Source organism: Vespula pensylvanica, chromosome 4 (assembly GCF_014466175.1).
Source record: "Vespula pensylvanica isolate Volc-1 chromosome 4, ASM1446617v1, whole genome shotgun sequence".
Classification (NCBI taxonomy): domain Eukaryota; kingdom Metazoa; phylum Arthropoda; class Insecta; order Hymenoptera; family Vespidae; genus Vespula; species Vespula pensylvanica.
In genome coordinates, this window is record NC_057688.1 from 4779210 (window position 1) to 4800331 (window position 21122).

At 32.4% G+C, this 21122-nt stretch overlaps 2 protein-coding genes and 1 non-coding gene across 3 annotated transcripts in view; 2 read left to right on the plus strand and 1 right to left on the minus strand.

Annotated features, from left to right (window-relative positions):
* Positions 1–21122, plus strand: part of LOC122628305 — a 57215-nt gene that overhangs the window by 2229 nt on the left and 33864 nt on the right. The window contains exon 2 of the mRNA XM_043810469.1: positions 11822–12069. Within this exon, the coding sequence (XP_043666404.1) occupies positions 11848–12069 (222 nt within the window). The 5' untranslated portion in view covers positions 11822–11847. The remainder of the gene's footprint in view (positions 1–11821; positions 12070–21122) is intronic.
* LOC122628306 (somatostatin receptor type 4-like) lies at positions 3877–5458 on the minus strand. The gene is made up of 3 exons (XM_043810474.1): positions 4321–5458; positions 3999–4195; positions 3877–3934 (listed from the first exon to the last, which is right to left on the minus strand). Exons 1-3 carry the CDS (start codon positions 5021–5023, stop codon positions 3899–3901), a joined length of 936 nt encoding a protein of 311 aa, XP_043666409.1. The 5' UTR covers positions 5024–5458; the 3' UTR covers positions 3877–3898.
* On the plus strand, positions 10259–10330 carry Trnae-cuc. The gene has a single exon. It is a non-coding gene; the product is annotated as a tRNA-Glu (tRNA).

The window sequence follows — 21122 nt, forward strand, 5'->3', positions numbered from 1 at the left end:
TTACTCGAGATCGTTTATTTACCAAGGAACGTCCTTCGCATTGTTGTACTTGAACTTTCAATCTACGTGCATCGTATTAACGTCTTGTAGACGCCAATCGATTTGTGTACGACTTCGTATAATAACAAGTCTTAGGAGATTTCTTTTGTAACGTAGGTTAACATTATTTGTTAGTTTTCGAAAGTAACATTCCAACATTTTATTCATTCGTTTGTAATCTCGAATTAAAATTAATCTAATTTGATATTGAAATAAAAAAGATATGAGAGGGAAGGAGAGAAAAAATATGAGGAAAAAAAGTCGGGCCACAAACTTTTTCATTCTCGTTACTTTCATATGTATACTGTTTCTATTCTTTTTTTTTCTTTTTTATTATTATTATTATTTTTTTTTCTTTTAACTTAATTAAAAAATTTTTTAATCAAATTCTCATGCAGAATGAATATCGAGCTCGTGCTGCGTTGCGAATTCGTTGGTTCGTTGGTTTCCTTCAAAGTTTTCCATGGAACTTACAACCGCAAAAGGTCTCAAATTCATTAAGTCTCTTCGCGTGTACGTGTATATATAGGCGAGCATACATTGGATAATAATTTTACTTGGCTTGCTAACGGCTGCACTTGATAAAACATTTTCTTGAGAAGCAGCATATTACCTTTTGTGCTTCCTTCTCCCTATCTATCTCTAATTATCTATTTATCTATCTATCTATCTTTGTTTCTCATAGAAGAATAGAGAAGACACGTTGATTTACAACCAATCGGAAGATTCATATTTTTTATGGCTGGAAATTGGCGCGAAATTAAAAATCTTTACGAATCTTTTAATCGCGTCTAAAGGTATTATAACAATGCGACGAAATTTTTTTTTCTTTTTTTTTTTTTTATTTTCTTTTTAACACTGTAACGCATATTTTAATGGAACTTATATTTTTATGCTTTTGTAATCTTTTTTAGATTGCACGAAAAGAAACCGTACGTCTTTTACGTCGACGTGGAAATTCCAAATTTTCGTAGATCTTTAGTCGGATGAAAAATAATGTCCTCACAAATTTATCCTTAATTTTCTTTTAGGTAAATATTTCGATGTGTATTTTAACGAAACGTTTATTTATTTATTTATTTATTTTTTTTATTCAAAATTCTGCGTGATTATATAAAGAATACGTACGTTTTTTATTATGAGAAATTAAAAATTTTCACAGGTTTTTTGTCAAATGAAAAATAATATCTTCGCAAATTTATTTTTAATATCCATTCAGATATTATAATGCGTATTTTAATGAAACTTCCATTTACATTTAAAATTCTCTTCAGATTGCATAAATTGTATAGAAGAAAAGGAAAAAAAAAAAAAAAAAAAAAAAAAAGAAAAAGATATAACTTTCGTTGGTCGCAAAACGTTACGAATTTTTATACGCTCGTTTCGTCACGGCCGAAACTCTTGCCACTTTTATTATGGTTACACGACACGGAGAAAGAGGCAGCTATTACTGTCTCTACGAGTCTTTTAAATTGATGTGCTTGTGGTGGTAGATATTTATAGAATATGCAACAACGAACATACATATAATCCCTGAGCTATCGAAACACGTGTTAACTCTTTGATCAGCGCGAGTAAATAATTTTGTTATTTAGTTTCAGGGGAAGTCTCTCGACGAAATTAGAAATTTTTTATCATGTCCGTTGTATTCCAAGTAATAACAACATAAAGAACGTTCCAATGATTTTTGAATTTCGTTATTATTATTATTATTATTTTTTTTTTTTATTTTTATTATTATTTCATGTGATATGTTCAAAGAATTAATATATATATATATATTTTTTTTTGTTAGGAAGTGTTTCATTGAATCAAAAAAATTCGTATTTTAATCGTTAAAGTAGAAGTTAGGAATCGGTATATAATTTTAAAAAGCCTTTCTCCCGATGAGATTAGAATTTTTTTATTATATTTATTTTATTGTTAATTATGTAATAAAATTTGTAAAAAAAAAAAAGAAAAATTAGTACTTCTCAAAGCTTATTATTATTACTATTATTTTATTTGTTATATTCAAAGGCTTAAATTTTCTTTTAATTATTTAATATAAATATATATATATATTTTTTTTTATAGAAACTGTCTCAATAAAAAAAAAAATAAAAATTCGTACTTCACTTGCTAAAATAGAATTCAGGGATCATCTTGTAGAAAGTTAAATACTGACACATATTAGGATAGAACTTTCTTTGTTCGCTTTTGAACGTCCCCACGAAAAGAAACAGTTTTCAATCTTTTTATTTAGCATTGTATGTATAGTAACGTGCAAAACGTGGGGGTTTGCATTTGCGTGGCACAAATAAAAGAAACGTGGGAGTTACACGAGTCTTTTCTGCGTAATATTGCAGTGGGATTAAACGATGCCTTTTGTTGTGGATTACATGATCTGATGTTCGTGCTATGATTTCGTCGCGATATTGAACGTCACGAAACACGAAGGTGGCTTTTCTCTTAACTTGTATTCATTCATTCATTCATTCATTCGTTTATTCATTATTATTACTAATATTATCAACCTAATCATCATCATCATCATCATCATCATCATCATCATTATTATTATCGCTTTGTTATTTCTCACTAGCTGGGATCATCGCTTTTCAAGCGTATTCGTTATTCCAACGTTCGACTTCGTATTCATAAGCAAATTTAGTACTTTGAAAGTATGGCTTCGTGTTCTTTCGAAACACCCGCATAAATTCGGACGATAAAATAAGATAATAGGATGGGCTTCGATTCGGGAATTTGTGTGTGTGTGTGTTTTTTTTTATTTATATTTTTTGTCATGTTCTGCATATGAATTATCTATCGTGTCCCGTAAATCTTATCTTTCAATGGCTTTGTATAGATACGTATGCTGATTTTCCTTTTTTCTTTTCTTTTTTTCTTTCTTTTCTTTCTTTTTTTTTTTTTTTTTTTTTTTTTTCTTATCGACTTGGAAACGTATATCTCGAAAGCGTATAAAATATTTTAGATTTTGTTTTAATCAATTCTGAAATATATCTCGAGGTATATTTCCAAAAAATTTTTTCAATTCATTTTAAAAATATCTCGAAGATGTATAATATGTATAATCTGAATACTGACTATTGAGATTCTTTTTTTGTGAAAATTTTTTAATTTTAACGTTACTTACTGATTTGAAGAATGGTTATCTTTTTTTTTTTTTTTTGTTATACGATTGTTGGTGTAGTTGAAAAGTAGGAGTTAAGAAGTGGTGACGTTCAGACCGGAAACGTCGTCTCGAGCGAACGCCTTCAACTCCCAGTGATTTCCTTTCTCTTTCTCTCTCTTTTTCTTTTTCTCTGTCTCTTTTCCTCGTATCCTCTTTATCCGATATATCGAAGATGGCACGTACGATACATCTTCCTTCGGCAATGTGCCACGAAACAACTCGAGTAGAATGCACTCATGCTCCTTCTTAACGAGTAAGTAGTAGTAGCTATTTATTCTACTACCTTGTCCCTTTGGTTTTATGTTAGTGGATGCTGGAAAGAATAGAGAAAGGCTCGTGAGAGGAATTTTTAATTGTTCGAGTCGAGTTGGAAGAGGAAGGACTTGTAAATTTGATTTTATCTTAAATTCGTTTGTCGATGAATTCTTTCCTTTTATTCTCTCTTTTTTTTTTTTTTTTTAATTTTTCCTTTTTTTTTCTTTTACAACTTTAATATTATTCTACAATTTTTATTATTTATTCTTTATTCCTTACCGGTTTATAATGTTATTGTTAAATATCCTTAATGAGATGATTATTATTGTTGTTGTTGTTATTGTTATCATTGATTATAATTTTGACGATTATTATCATAATTATTATAGTAATGAAAAGTTCTTTATTTTCGTTAATTCAAACCGAATGTCATAAGTTTTTATTACATTTCAAACATATGATATTCTGCAAATAAAATGAACAATTTAGTATTGAACTGTAAACTTTATTATAACAAATTAATACAAACCTGGAATCCTTTACGAAATTTTTCAGATGCTACGTAACAAACGATCGTAGATACGATAGGGAATATTTTAATGAGTAGATAAACAATTTCCATTTGTTGAATCGAACAACACCACATTGCATCTGGATTTAACGACGTTATTACCTTTGCGATTCTATATGGCACCATAGTGAGAAAAAATGCCAAGACCAGGCCAACTATAAAAAGAAAGAGGAAGAGAAAAAAAGAAAAGAAAAGAAAAGAAAAAAAAAAAAAGATTAGAAACAATTTCAATTAAGGTTAATCTTGATAATGTCATTGTTATCACTTATCAATGTTTTACTTGACAAACGAAAATTATCCAGATCCCTTGATCGCCATTGTCCTTCGATCGATTTGGTCAATAATAGTTCGTAAATGATTGCATAATGAATCAGAACAAGAATTATAAATGGTAGAACCATAAACATGATTGTCGAAGCTGCGAATATATCATGCATGTCGTCTCTTTCGAAATGATCGTAAAGATGTAGTTCCATTGCTGTGATCATGACGGACACCAACCAAACGAAAATTATTCTCTTTATTGTATTAGATAGTTTTGCGAAGTATTCATTTATGGAAATGTGTCTTTCGCAAGAACCGATATAATTCTCGATACTAAGAATCACGATAGTTAATATAGACGAATAGAAACTAACGTGAAAAACGTAGTCGAGATTCATAGGAATATTTAATTCGAAGATCGATCGTAGAATCCTTCGTGATGGCTCGATCATGATTACCAAATTCGAAGCGACCAAACTGATAACGTAACAGCTCGTCGATACTCGTAAAAATGAGTTCAAGGCTACAATGAAGATTATTGATAAATTTAGAGAGACTCCTAGGATCACTAATGATATGTCGATAGCATTTTGATTATATTCGGAAAGAGTTATAGTGATTATGTTGATTTTTGTTAACTCCGTAGTAGTTGTAACTGTTGGATCCTTTCGATATTTCGAAAAGAGTCTTGGATCATTGTAAGTTTCTCCTAGAAACATCACTGAGTTTATAATATATAATTTTTATGATAACTTCGATTCTTAACAAGAAGATAGATGTTAATTTTTACATCGTTATCACGTCAAATCGTTATCGGACTTAATTCCGATCAAATGATCTGTTCCGTCAAACTTAAATTATTCTTTAGATAGTTCAACGTTCAATTAGAATCTTGCTACTGCTTGTTCGCGCACCTGGTTGATACTGAACAACTATCCGTCAGCACTTTGTGGGTTGCACGTCCTTTTTTCTCCCCCACGATTCCTTTGGGAATTTGACACCGTAGAATGTACCTCAAATGAGCCTAGAATGTTGACTATAGTGCGCACGCCCCAAACACGCGACTCTTTCATTTTATAGAGTGCTTGTTTTCAAAGGCGTGGCATATTATACTACACATATCTTTTATCTAAATTTTATATCTAAATTTTGCACACACACACATATATCTATGTATCTTTTTCGAAAAAGAAAAGAAAAAAGGGATGGAAAAAGTCAGATGGGCCAAGGAACGTACATATGAACAAAGGAAAGTTGCTTGACCTTGAAAGTACCATTTCAAGGGTCTCCTTCTCAGTTGAACGAAGCAAGCCAACGTGAAGAGAGCAGAAGATAGAAATAGCATGGTCGGAATAAATCACGATTCATTCTGAGAGCGTTAGTCCTCAGAGAGAAAGAGAGAGAGAGAGAGAGAGAGAGAGAGAAAGAGAGAAAGATAGAAGATGGCGAGGGTGAAAGAGAGATAACGAGAACGGACGACGGAATATCTACGGCTCTTTGCATCCGACTGCATAATGCGAGCTACAGAACGCAACTTCGACTAATCTGAATCTCTGGCATATAGCCAGGTTGGTGCAATATTGGACAGCTTGTGTCTTCGATTTATTTATTTTTATATCTTTCGATCGGAAAATCTCATTCATTCGGTCTGAGAACATGGAGCCATCTTTTTTTACCTTTTTCACATACCATTTATATCTTTCATTCGTTTAATAAGAATTTCTCTTGGGTTTTGATATTTTTGTTTACTAGAGAAAAATATATATGCACATATTTTCTTTTTCCGTTTTATATATTAAACGTAGTATCAAATATAAACTCAGACATAGGTATTTATATATTTATGTATGTGAATCTGTGGAATCACAATCGACATAGAAGTTCGAGGTGGTTACGTGATACAAATTGGATAAAATTTCTAATGATTGCATTTTCTTCGAGTTTACACATTTTTTATTTATTTATTTTTTCTTTTCTTTTCATTTTTAACTGCATCGACTTAAATTTCTTATTTTTTCTCTGCCTCTCTCTCTCTCTCTCTCTCTCTCTCTCTCTCTCTCTCTCTCTCTCTCTTTCTTTCTTTCTTTCTTTTCTTACTGGTACCAGGTGCGAGTTAAAGTCACATTCTTTATTTTTTATCGATTTCGTCGAATTTTCACTTGTTCTTTTTTCACTCTTTCTCTCTCTTTCTCTCTCTCTCTCTCTCTCTCTCTCTCTCTCTCTCTCTCTCTCTCTTTCTCTCTCTTCTTTTCCATCGGATACCTTGATGAAGGGCACATACGGGGCCAAATAAGTGCAGTGGCAGGGCCTTAGGGTCCACAACCGGTTCATGGGCCCTGGCATCGTTACGATGTAACTTAAGCGAGTTTGTAGCCTGCCAGAGGGCTTGCAGGATAATCAGAAGGCAATATTATCGTTCGAGAAGAAAAAAGGAAGAGAGAGAGAAAGAGAAAAAGAGAAAGAAAGAATACAGGTCTTCTCGGCTCAGGTGTGTAGATCCTTAAATTTTTTTTTTCTTTCCTTTTTTTATAAAGAAGAAGAATTTATTCTCATCTATATATATATATATATATATATATATATATATATATATAATACATAATCAAACTGATCTTTTCTTTCTTTTTTTCCTATTAAAATATATAATTCGTGAAATTCGTGAAAATTCGAAGAAAAAGGAGAAAAGAAGTTCGATAAGAAAAGAAGTTGCATAATTAATACAGCTGAATTATTACCAGTCATATTTAATAATTATTCATCGTTCACAAGAGAAAAAGAAAGAGAGAAAAAGGGAGAAAACGAACTACGAGGGTTCATTAAAAAGTCGACCGATCATATTGAATCGAGGCGAGAAGCCACGAGCTATGATAAAATGCTCAGTGACCGGGTAAGCACGCTTCGACGTTTTCTCGTGCGTCTTTCGATTTCATACTCGTGATACCGAAACGAAAATGCTCGCTGACACGGCCATAGTTTTTGTTGCTTCGTTTAAAACGATTTTAAACATTTCTTCGGACTTTTTCACTTCTTTCATTTCTCTTTCTTTTGCTCTTTTACCGGGAAAATAATTAAGTACCGAGTCATCTAATCGTAAAAATGGTGGTTCATTTCTTTCCTCTTTTTTTTTTTTTTCTTTCTTTCTCTCTTTCTTTTTTTTTCCGCAAGAAAGTATTATAATTAGTATTAAATGACACATTCAGTCAAAGACGTAACGAGTTTCTTCTCTGACGCTGACAGTCAGATTGATTTTCGTCTAGCATTTACTCCGTGTTTACGTTAAGACAGGTTTTGCCATTTATTTAACCGTTGAATACTGGACTCGTAGCCAGTCATTCCACCTGTTCGACGAGTTCCATCCAAGCTTGACCGACGTGACGCTCGACCGTTCGTCGAATCATCCTACGATAAGGCTTCTTTTCGCGTTTATCGCTTCCACGCGTTCGTGGATGTGAATAGTGGACCGGTATGTCATGATGTATATCGGTATATGTAGTACTTTCATCGTGATTCCACCGTCTTCATTCAGAAACAAATGTGGAGTGAATACTGCATTGGTTCATTAATAAATTAATTAATATATTTATTATGAATTCATTTTAATATCTCATTTTTTCTTTTTATTTGTAATATTTCTCTCATTTCAACAGTTTCTTTTCCCATCTTAATATTTTTATTTCTATATATATATATATATGATAATTGAATAATGAAATTAAATATTTCCATTAAATTATCTAGAGAATATCATATATTATAAATTGTGATGAATTTTCTTTTTTGATATTTAATCTCAACTTCGATCGTACAGGAAGATGTTTCAATTTCAAACTCTCTTTCTCTCTCTCTCTCTCTCTCTCTCTTTCTTTCTCTTTCTCTCTTTGAATATTTATACGAGATGTTTACAGCAATACGATATTGCAAAAGGACAAAGACAAGACTTGGTAGATTGGAGACATTCGCCGCAGTCTCGTGCTCGCTCAGAGATCCTTTGCATTTCTTCGGTAGCACTGTTACAAGGAGGTAAGACTCTTCAGCGGTATATTTTACTGGCAACCAGTCGAACGAGTTTTTCCCAAAGACCACAAATGCGATGTGCAAAAGTCGACAACATATGATATCTACGTACCTATATATTTCGTACATTATGTCGAGATAAATAAAGGAAAGGTTCGAAACATGCAACGATCAAAAAACTAATATCCTGGCGTCGTGATTACTCTCGTCAAATTCGTGACTACTTGCCAAAGTGGATTAAAGAAGAAAACATCAAGAAGTTTCAAAGTTATACACTATTTGGCTAGTAGCTATGTAAACTTCTACGAATGGATCTTCTTCTTAAGAAGATAACATAAAGATAAGATTCCGTTATTTTCTTAAGTGGAAAACATTCTGTCTCTCTTTCTCTCTGTCTTTCCTTCTCTTTTTTACATTCGAGTATAACTTCGATTCGCTTGTTTAAGAATTCAGAAAGAAAATATTCGATTTCTTTGGCAATCGTACGAACAGTAGAGAGAAACAGGACGCGTATAATTTCTTAGGACTTAGGAAGGAATAATTAATCTAAGGAGAATGTAAATTGTCGAAATTATTATCTAACTTTGTAATTTCAATATTTCCCTTGGAAAATTATTATTATTGTTATTATTTTCTTGGTGTTTCGAGTTATCGTTTGTATATCCGTGTATGCATATCTAGTATGCACAATAAATTGACGAGAATAATGTGAGAAACGTTGGATATATAAGTTTCGAGCATCGGTTCACAATCGACCGTAGGCTCTCACGTTTCTTGCTGACTCTTGCAGCCACGCGGTGCTGTTAAAAGCACGACTCTCTTCCGTTCTACAAGATGAACTGTCACGTTTCCTAGTGCTATCGAGAAAGTCTTACTAGAACACAGACTTCACTTTGGCGGCCTGGATAACTTTTTGTTGGAATTCTTCTACTTTTCTCCCTCCCCCCTTTTTTTTTTTCAATTTTCTGTTTTTCTTTTCGTTTTTGACTCTGTTATTTAATGATTATATAGTTTTATTATTAACGAAGTATCGTTCATGTAGCACACGATAATCTCTAAGATTCTAAATTACTAAAACATAGACTTCACATTGACGACCTGAATAACTTCTTACCCCCCCCTTTTTTTTCTTCCTTGATTCATTCATACTTGACTATTTTGTTTAATGATTTATCTACTACCTGTTTATGTAAATAATTTCTTAGACGTTCGATTAAACTCATTCAAATTCGACTCATTTATTTGATGATAACGTGTTTTTATTATTAACAAAGTATCATCAAAGCGTCATGAAATATGTAGCACATGATAATGAACTCGAAATTATTCGTACCTACATACCTTTGAACATTCAAATTATTTTGTTATCGTCGTTGGAAGTTAAAAGAAGATTCGAAAGGATGCGGAGAAGAAGGTCGAGAAAGAAAACGTATGGTCGACGATCGTCTATAAATATGCTCGCTTACCACCATTGTCATTCAGAACAACATAGCTTTGTTACGTTACCACTCGTAACACGTACCTACTGTTTGGCCGTGAAGACAGAGAAAAAGAGAGAGGAAGAGAGAAAGAGAGAGAATAGATATAGTATTTTATAGCGGGACGATGGTGTCTTTTTTAAATTATTGTAGTTTCTTTCAGATTATTTTTCACTTAGACTTTTTTTTCCTTTAGTATTTAGGCTTATTCTTAAGTTTCTTTTTTTAATATTTTTTTTTTTTTTTTTTTTTTTTATATAGGTTTTTGAGTTAGTAATTTTTTATGATAATAAAATTTTATAATATCGAAAAGAACATATAGACGTTATATTCATGTATATATATATATTTATTTTGTATATATATGTATTATATATATAATTATATTATATATGTAATTGGTAATATTAACAATATATAGTAGTCGTGGATAAAGTAGCGAGTAAAACGTACTTCTATCAATCCGGTATGGTCTAGTGGCTAGGATACCTGGCTCTCACCCAGGAGGCTCGGGTTCGATTCCCGGTACCGGAATGAATTTCTTTTTTTATTTTTTTTTATTCGTATTTATTTAAAAAAATATTTTATTACGTTTCGAAAAATATTTTTTTTATGTTTCATCTTTTTGATAATAAATGTCACGTTTTAGTATCATTAAATCATTGCCAATCGGCTATTGCATAGTATGCCAATTTTATTAGATAATTTTTTATAATAAATGATAATCGTTACAAAAATATAAAAAATTTAGAAAAATTAACGATACATCGAAATTAAACGGACACCATTCAACGTAATAAAAATTATCGTAATAACGATTAACACAGTTTTACAGTTTAATAATGACATAAGTTGACGATATATAAAATTTCATTAATAAGTTACAATAAAATTTTCTTTACAATATTATATCATTTATTCAATTATTCGTCGTAACATTTTTAGTTAAGAAATTTCATTTATCGATTCGTTTAAATTCCATCAACTTTATCTGAAATTCTATCAGACTGTTAACAATACTTTTATCGAAGAACCCATATCGGTAGAGAACGTTAATTAACGAAACGTTTGGAAACGATCGAAACATGTGTCGCCATTACCTTGTTTGATAATTCAATAATCATGGCATGAGACTGTATTTGTTAGACATAGTAGGTACCTATATAGTGTCTACAGACGTAAACGTTCGAGGTGGAAACTCTCAAAAAGGATTCGTTTCCGTGCAGGAAATTGTCAAGGACTGTCCCCCGAAGCGATAACTAGTAACTGGAACGAACGGATGGTTACCTTCGGCGTCTCTCTTTCAGTCGCGAAAGAATTGCTTAATTAACAACGAGACGGAGTTAAATAATTCGATTCATCTATTTTTCTTTTTCCTTTACATTTCTATTTTACTTGGTTGGTATTTTTATTAATTAACGATAAGTATTTCGTAAAATAAACGATCACTATATATAAATATTCTGCTCAGTAAAAATAAATAATCAATTGTTAAAATGGTATCAGTATTACGTCATATTACGTACTGATATTTTATTATAAATACTAACGACGCGGTTAAAAATACTGATCCAATAAATAGCAGCCTTTTTCTCTATTGTTTAATCGTGTATTCTTTTTCGATCTTTCATTGAAAATTATTTGACTAGAAATACAGGAAAATGTAATCGAGGTGACACGATAGACGATCCTAAATATATTTATTTTTTTTTCAATAGATGAAATTATCGAATACGAAAGATTCACGGTCATCTATTATCTCGTAGAATCGATCGGTCACTCGATAATCTCGATGTATATATATGTATATCCGTCGAACGTGTACAAAGCTTTCAATGGAGTCGATTGACTCTCTTGTTATCGAGAAAGGCTTGGCTATATTTCGAGAAGATAGGAAACAATTCTATTATTTAACAATGTAATCCCTCAATCAAGTTTACAAATGAAGTTACGATGCAAATTTCGAGTTCGTTCTGTTCCTTGTTATTTATTTATTTATTTATTTTTTCCTTTTGATTTTGATAGATGATAACGACGTAGTTCGATCGAAAATGCCTATCATCATGGGACTACAGCAGCAAGCGACATCCCAAGACACCGTTGACTTCCCTGATTATTTAAAATCGTCTGCGCAATATCATCAGGTTCACGGAAGTCTATCCCAAAACGAACAAAAGTCACCTCACAGGGATCACAACACGAGTTTTACCAGTACAAAGGGTTTACTCAATGGACCAGGTCAAAACAATTGTTTTCTCAACAGTGCAGTACAGGTGAGTAATTTTTTTTCAACGTATGTAACATCTAGACACGTATAACTCCATTTTCATGAGATTTCGTTCTAGTCTCGAGACACGTGCGCCTGCTGATATGAAACCCGTTATTCGTATATGTCGTCTAGGGGCATAGCGTAGCTCTACGTTAAAGTCGAACAGTCGTTGACTTACTTTCTATCGCGATCGATTTCTTGTTTTTTTTTTTTTTTTATTTTCTTCTTCTACTTCTTCTTTTGCAAAATAAACTTGAAACTTCTTTTTTTCTTTTATCATAATATTTTTTTATTTAAAGGGAAGTTTTTTTTTTTTTTTTTTTTTTTTTTAATTGAGAAAAAGTCTGTTCGTTTTCTTTTCTTTTCTTTTCTTTTTTCATTTCTTTCTTTTTTTTTTTGTGAAAGGAACAGTAAAGCTTGCATTCAAATTTTTTCGTATTCAAATGAGCAATCGCATAAACTTGTAGGTTCTCTTTGATTCTTTTCGCCGTTATTTTTTTTTGTGCCTGGGTGAAGGTTCTATCGTCTTAGGAAGTCTCGAGACAGACGGCACAGTGGTCATGTTACTCTTCGGATTATAAAAACGTTCGTCGTTTTCGTGCCGATTTTAAAGTCGAACGAAAGGTCAAGCGCATTTCTGTTCGTGACATTGTGCCGCGCGAAAAAGTAGGAAAAAAAAATGAAATGACTCAAATATAATGTTATTTCTATGCCGAGGAAATAAGAGAAATATTTTATTTCAAGGGCATGTATGTACCTTTATGGCTTATTTAATAATACTTGTTTTAACACATACGTTTAACTATACTTAATAATTTTTTAAAGATAATCGATTACAATATGTGTAATCTGAATGAACTAAAAAAAAAAAAAAAAAGGATATTCCGTATACTACAAAGAAAAACTAAAGATTGATATCCAAGGTCTCTAATTAGATTTCTTTCTTTTTTTTTTCCTTTTCTTAGAAGTTGCATTTCTAATCGTCCAATCGTTAGGATTCGATTAGTTAGTTATCGAGTAGTAGATATTTGTTGGATCTGCATGGAGCACGCGTTAGCTATACCGCGTCTTACGTGACACGCGATACAAGTGTTTTAAGCGTAAACCGCGTACGCAGCCAGGGTGTGGTAACTACTTTGTCTCGTGTTACGAATAGAAAACGAATGCATAGGTGGTAATTCACCGCACGGTTCTACCGGTACATCAATATCGATGGATAGATTCGTTGGTTAATTTTTAATTAGATTTCTTTGATCATTGATAGCTTTTGAAATATCGAAAATAAATTAAATATTATTTAAATAAAAAAAAAAAGAAAACAACATATGTTGATAGATAGCTTGATAGATCGGTTTGTAACTTTAATTTCATTGATCATTGATAATTTTCGAGATATCGAAGATAGATTTTAATATTCCTTAAAAAAAAAAAAAAAAAAAAAAAAAAGTGTCGATAGATATAAGTAGATACGTCATAATCGATAAAGATTATTCTTTATCGTACGTAAATAAGTGATATAATATACTTAGTTAGTTATTGATAGACATAATCAAAATAAATTGAACATTATTTAAATAAAAGATTATGTTAATGAATTATGTAGATTATAGGAAAGACAGATCCTCGACGGTCGATCGATCATCTTCACTTTATATCCGAGTGACGTGCTAAACATAAATGATAAGCAAAAGCGTAAAGTTATTTAATTAATAACAAGAAGGTATATATAACTTAAGAGAGTTTCATCCCAGACGATGAATTTCATCCTTGAACGATCGTGCTCGACTCGTTTCACCGGAACGTGCACAAGACGTCGTCTGCCAAGCAAGCTTTGTGTTACAACCAGTAAACCAACACGGATACAGATACACAGACATATATATATATATATATATATTTCTTTTTTCTACGAGAAACCAACACATAAGTTTATCTCCGAGCGTAAATATCTCTATTCTTGAGTTTAAATCCTGATAACGTATCACTAATGACAAGACAAAAATGTGGAAAGAATGTTTCAGGTAAAGCTTGTGTCACGTGGTATAAAACACCGCTTCGTCTCCCATCCGTAAACATTCTTTGCTTATATTAAACTAAAGGATAATTGCTAACGATGTTAAAGCGAGAACGAAAGTGTTACAACCAGTGCACGTGACTTGATTTACGTCAACTACATTAGTAATCAGCTTAGCGAATGCTAGAACATCATGTATTGACTACTCAATCTCTAGTGATTATTACATGTTTCTATTCTGCTCATTATTATTTATTATTATTATGTCTTTGGTAATGAAGTTTAATAGATATTAAAATTTGACATCGATTTTAAATTCATTTAGACAGAGTTTATGATGATTCTATTGACAATAATGTTGGTCATTGTATCTTTATCGATAGGAAATCGTTCCAAGTATTGATCGTTTATGTGTGAAAATACTGTAATCAATTTTTTCTTCTTCTTCTTTTTTTTTTTTTTTTTTTTTTTTTTGGTAATTTTAAGAGATTATCGATGCAATCCATCTGCCGGCACGAGACCGAATTGCACCTGACCCAATCTTCTTCCTTCGAGGATTTTGCTTTTGCGATTGGTAGCAGACGTGCTGTTGTTGGACGTGCCAGAGCACGTGCCGTCGCTAGGAAACAGCTGCTTCATGATAGAAAGGCTGATGCAGATGCGTCTTCTCGAGCTTCTTAAATAATAAGACGTCCTACGCTTTACTGATGTCATGAATTAGTTGCGAAGGATAACCATCTGTACTTTTAAGATTTTCTTCAATACCTGTTGATCGGCCGATACATTTTCTCGTTCCAGATGAGAAGAGTGCTACATTGTCTTTACATAAAATTCTACTTTGGATATAGAAACGTAGGAATCAACAGGTTACCAAAGTTCTTGAAATTTTCTAGATATCCATCTATTATATCGAAGATTTCATCGATTCAATTTTATCTTATATACGTATATAAACATATATATATATATGTATGATTTTTTAAAGATACGTTTCGTTCGTATACCCAACAATTCTTACATAATCGTTCGAGGAGTAATCTCATCCAAGATAAATAGCCTGTTAAATTTGTAGGCGAGCAAAACGAAGACGGTGAACTAAAGTCGTCGAGCTGTAATGATGAGTTTCCACGGTTAATAGACGTGTCAGGGTCGGAAGAAGGAATCAGGAGTGTCTTGATGACCCTAAAGGGTCTCAGGCTTAATGTCATAAGTCGCTGGCCCATGAATCCGGGACTCGTTTCGGGGACAATGCAAGAAGGCGGTAGATCGTTTGTAGTAAAAAAAAAAAAAAAAAACAGACAGAGAGAGAGAGAGAAAGAGAAAGAGAAAGAAAGAAAGAGAAAGAGAAAGAGAGAGAGAGAAAGGAATAATAAAGAAAGAGAGAGTAATCGTTCTCAACCCTCGAGGAAAAACGTTCGCGCATGTCTAATGGCGGATGGAACCTGCTACGCAATTCGGACTTGGGGCAGCAGGTGTATGGGAAGCAAACTAACTTCTCTGACTCATCGCCAGGTGATGAGCTTGCCTTGTTCAGGAAGGAACCGGAAGCTATCGTGCGCGTAAACTAAACCGTTTCATTTTCTTCGTCTTCTAAAAAGCTTTCCTTTTTTTGTTACGTTGGTTATTTCTTCTTCTTGTCTTAGTATTTCTTTTTCTTCTTTTTTCTTTTTTTTTTTTTTTTTTAGAAAGAGAGGGAGAGAGTCGGCAATGGGACTGATGGATATTAAAATTCATCGTTGAAAGCTTTTCTTTCTCTGTTTGTTAATTAATTTTTTTTCTCGTCTTAATTTTTCTTTCTTTTTTTTTTTTTTTTGAGAGGGATGAGGAGGTTTGGTGATTATGGTGAATATTGAAATTCATCGCTGAAAGCTTTTCGTTCTTTGTTCGTTGATTATTTCTTTTTCTAGTCTTATATATATATATATTTTTTTTTTTAAAGAGGCTAGAGGAAGAGAGAGAGAGAGAGAGAGAGATTGAAGTTGAATAAATATTGAAATTCATCATCGGTAATGAAAAATATTTTCAATAAAATTTGAAATGGTTCTAAATATTTGTTATTTTCTATTATCTATATATAGAATAATAGGAACGTTCGTTAACGTTTACGTAGGAAAATTAGTTTGATCAGGATTATATCACGATCGAATAATATTTTGTTTTAAGGTACGTGCTAACCTAGATTTAAAATTTTATGATCCAGTTCTTGGAAGGAGACTTAGCTTGTATGTGTCCCGGTGTTATCGATCCTCCTTGCGCACTCAGGTGAATCTATAAAAACTGAGTGCAATGGGCGAAGGGACACTCGAAAGATGTAGTTGTGGTAGAGACGAATGTAAATAAGTATTTGTGTAGGTAAGACATGAACGTAAAGATTGTGTGTGGGGGAGGAAGAGGAGAAGGAGGAGGAGGATAAAGTAAGAAGGGGAGTTTTACGACTAACACAAAGTAGACTCTAGACGAGAGAGAGAGAGAGAGAGAGAGAGAGAGAGAGAGAGAGAGAGAGAGAAAGAGAAAGAGAAAGAGAAAGAGAGAGAAGGACGACGTCTTATTCTTTCTCTTATCCTTTAGCATAAAAATTACATGTGGGAAAACTCCACGATGCGAGACTGAGAAACGCGTGCGTTCGATCTCGAGTTCGCACGTGCAGTAGTGTTGTTGGCTTTGCTTAGGAATAGGAACACATTTACTTACATGATTCACCAACACCCACGTATCCGCCAGATTGTCGCCTGTTAAACCGATTTAACACGTCTGTTGCTCCTTTCAGGGATCGACGATCTTTTTATCATAGGAAAGTATCTTGACAATTTCAAAATGATCCTCGTAGAAACGTAATAATATCATAATACATCTAATACATTTAATACATCATAATAATATTATAAGATAACGAGTATTAGCATAATGATAGTATATCGATATAGTTAGTATTATATAGTAAAATTAAATATGTCATTCATGATGAATAATTAACAATTGTTTTCTACTTGGCATGATTCTTAATATCGGAACGCATATATCAGAATTCATCGATGATCTATTCTGTTTATTATTGTCAGTCATGTCCGATTAGGGGAGCACGACTGATCCTGAAATACCTTAGGGCAAAAGTATCTCAGGACATTGCTGGTTAGAAGACTGACTCCTCACGCATGGCCTAGCGTGCTAATTCGAGTGGCTCTAGATCAAGGATCTATCTGAGTTCCTATCTTCGTGCTCCAGCGATTCCTCTTGCAAAGGGAGAGGATCAGCCTGTGAAATCTAACGCTCTCGTCGCTTCGACGATTCCACGTACCTTTCCCGTGGGTCTTATACGTCAATCTCATTCTTTCTGTCTCTCTTTCTTTCTTTCTCTCTCTCTCTCTCTCTCTCTCTCTCTCTCTCTTCCTCTCTCTTTCAATCTCTATCTCTCTTTCTTTTAGTGGACCAGAACCGTCCCACTCATCTCGTGTTCTGGGTAAAGAAGAAGAACGAAGGGCTATCGTATCTCTCTTCTTCCTATATTATTCAGTCGTATACGTGAAAGGAGATTTATCTTGGATTTTATATATGAAGTATCTTTGAAGAATTATACTTAATTCTTTTATTATCGAAGTTTGAAAATTTTTCTTTCAAAAAAGAAATCATATATCTTTTGTGCGATGTTAAACGTTTAGTATTTTTTAATATCGCTTTTTTTTCTCTATCTTTTTAATATATCCATCATATTTAGGCGTATTATATCGTTATTATTTATCTGTTTTATATTATGTTATTTATCTGTTTGGTATATTTTTTAATATTGTTTTATTAACGTGAAATGTTATATATTCTCTTTCTATTGAATCTTTTCTGTCTGCTTTCTTTTCTCTTTCTCTCTTTCTCTCCGAAGAAGGCTATCTTATTAAGAAACAAGCTATATTTGTTTGTTAGAACGAGTATAATCTCCTCGGTGAAGTAAGTCTGCTCAGTCTTGAACGATCTACTTCTTTATGCTGATATCATTGACGTCATCGTCTTCTTCTACACCCACGCGAACGAAGGAGACATACCATTAGTAGATCTCATTGCGAAAACGATAATGCCTGGATAACATGACTCACGGCTTCGAGGATCGTATCCTTGAATGAGACTGCGATATCTCCGAATAAAAGTGTCTTCGTCGATAAACTAACTAATTGAATCTGGCCGTTCAAAAATATTTTATGCAATTCTATGAGATTATCATTGAATCGATAATACTATTTTTCTCATTGATTAATTTTATTCAAAAATTCTTCTGAAAGTATATTTAAGCTTGTGATAATACTGTATAATTATATTCGATATATATAATATGTTATTGTGTACATAATATGTATACATCATATTTCTCATTTATACGCGTGTATATAATAAATATACGTATGTATAAATGAGATATCAAGAAGTAAAAAAGAATTTTTTTTTTTTTTTTTTTTTTTTTTTTTATTCAAAATGTCGACCGAATAATTTTAAATCATTCCAAATGATACGATGTGTGTGTGTGTGTGTGTGTATTAGGATACGTAGTTTGGTTTATTCTAAGACTGTTAAAGCAAGCACGTGGCTTTTGAACTTCAAACGGGAATATCCAAGGCGTGGTTCCGAGAGCAGGAAAAGGAAAGATAGTAATAGAAAAATAAAATCAAAGCGACGATCAACGAGTTAGCAATAGAAACGAACTCGTTCCTGGTTCTTGCGGTTTATCTTTCTTTTCTCTCTTCTCTTTCTTTCTCTCTCCCTCTTTATTTTTTTCTTTCTCTATCCTTTTTTTTTTTTACAGTTCGCTAGATACATTCCCATGTTTCAAGGTTCAACGAGAAAACATAATGTAGCGATCCGTCAGCATGACTTTTGACATATTTGAAAGGATTCTTTTTTAATGATTAGAAGAGAGAAGTCATCTCGTTTGAATACTCAAAGCTGTCAATTATGTTTCAAAGTACTTAAGGGATTACATACACTTAGTCGATTCGAAGAAAGGCCATTTTTATATTCTTTTTTTTTTTTTTTTTGTATGTAATTCATTTCATTAATGCTTGGTAATGTGTATATTAAGAAGTATTCTTTAACGAAGAAAACTTGTTGGAGTTGTATCAACGTCTGTCAAATATTTATAATGCATCCTTAGGATTATCAAAAATAAAAGAAAAGCAAAGATATCTTGCAGTACCTTCAACTACATTAAAATTTTTTATATAAATTTTCAATAGTATTTTAATAATTAGAAAACAAATAGACTGTGGTCCTTAAAAAAAAAAAAAAAAAAAATTCATACGACGAGGATTAAATAATGATATTCATTGTCAATTTTCATTGAAACCGATTCAATAATTTTCAAGATATCATTCGGACCGATTTGTAGAACATAACTTTAAGAAAACATCGTTTAAAGTTTATGTAAAATGTAATGTTGAATTCGGTAGGCTAGTCAACCTTGTAAACTTTGGAAATTTTCTGATGAAATTTTTAAAGGATTATACTATCGAGAAAATAAAAAAGGGAGAAATATTGTTGAAGAATCGACATATTTTTTCTTTTTTCTTTTTTTCTTTTTTTTAACTTTTTAGATATATGTAATCCCTTTAGAAGTATTTAAGTATTTTACTTTTCTCTTTTCCTTTACACTTTCTTAAGCATCTTGAAGATTTGAAAGAGAGAGAGAGAGAAAGAGAGAGAGAGAGAGAGAGAGAGAGAGAGAGAGAGAGAGAGAGAGAGAGAGAGAGAGAAAAGAAAAAACTTAACACGAATTAGTTTCTTCAGAACAGTAAAATCTGAGGTCAAGCTCATCTTTCTCCCTTGGAATACCAGAGTTAATGACAATGATTCAAAAGACTCTTCTTATTTCTGGCTCGTGCCAATCGTTGCAATGGCGGATAATTTGAGAAGAGGGAGAGGGGAAAAAAAAAGAAAGAAAAAAGAGAGGGAGAGATAGGAGAATAGATCCCCTTTCATTTTCAAAGAACTCTCGCGGAAGTACTTCCTCGTAAAACGTTGACTTTATGCGTCTGATTTTTCGCTCCAGCATCCTTTGGCATTCCTAGCTGGCTTACTTTACGTTTTATCCTTACGTTTATACGTACGTTTGCTTTTACCTTGGAGAAAATGGCAAATCGCAGCAATTTCTTCTTTACTTCGCGACACCGTCCACTCAAGCTAGTCTACCTTGGAGAAAGAAAAGTAGCTTGAGTAAACGTTTATATTTATCTCTCTTTCTCTCTGTTACTCTTTTTCTTTTCCTTTTTTTTTTTTTTTTATACTTTTTATTTTTCTCTTCATCTCTTGGAATTTCGATAAAAACATCGTGCATTTAAGCGGTATCTCTTCAAAGCATCGTTGCACAGTGTCAAAGTTTCTTTTTTTCCTTTCCGAACAAAAACTACCATTTCTACCTCCTTCTATTTGTGCACTTCTTAGATTTTTATGAAGAAAAGTTTAAATTAGGATCATAATATTTATCTCGTTAGCAGTGCTTTCGATGGGTAAAGATATTCTTGTTGATCCGTTGATCAAATATAACGAATAGCGAATGATCGTGAATACTTTATAGCTTCTGTTATGATAAAAGAAAAATAAAAAAACAAAAAAAAAAAAACGAAAGAAAGAGACTACATCATGTGTTTCTATAATTCATATTATCACAAAAAAAAAAGTTACATTTTCTAAATGATCCTTTTCTTGTATTATCATCATCATCATCATCATTATTATTCTTATTGATTAATTTTCATACGAAACTTTCGGCATTCTCTTGTCCGTACTATTTCACATTTAATCGAGATAAATTTTATTCGTCGATAAAAAAAAAAAAAAAAAAAAAAAATTTGCGCTCGATTTTAATCTGCGTTAAAATCATTGGAAAAAAGAAGATGAAGAAGGCAAATATGAAACTTCTTTGTACTTACCGGTTGAGCAAATACGTACATACACGTTCGTAGGAGACGATGCGGAGTCTCTTTTCCCCCTTTCGAGTTTCGAGTCCCGTGGGAATCCTCCGACTTGGAATTGTTTGTATCAGAATTAACGCCAGACGGTTGTAATCG

What these genes read in the sequence shown, in the direction of transcription:
- LOC122628306 (XM_043810474.1), bottom strand. Translation starts at nt 5,023, where the DNA reads ATGTTTCTAGGAGAAACTTACAATGATCCAAGACTCTTTTCGAAATAT. An exon ending in GGATAATTTTCGTTTGTCAA is followed by an intron (nt 4,196 to 4,320) that starts GTAAAACATTGA and finishes TTCTTTTTATAG; the next exon opens with TTGGCCTGGTCTTGGCATTT. An exon ending in AATTTCGTAAAGGATTCCAG is followed by an intron (nt 3,935 to 3,998) that starts GTTTGTATTAAT and finishes TTTTATTTGCAG; the next exon opens with AATATCATATGTTTGAAATG.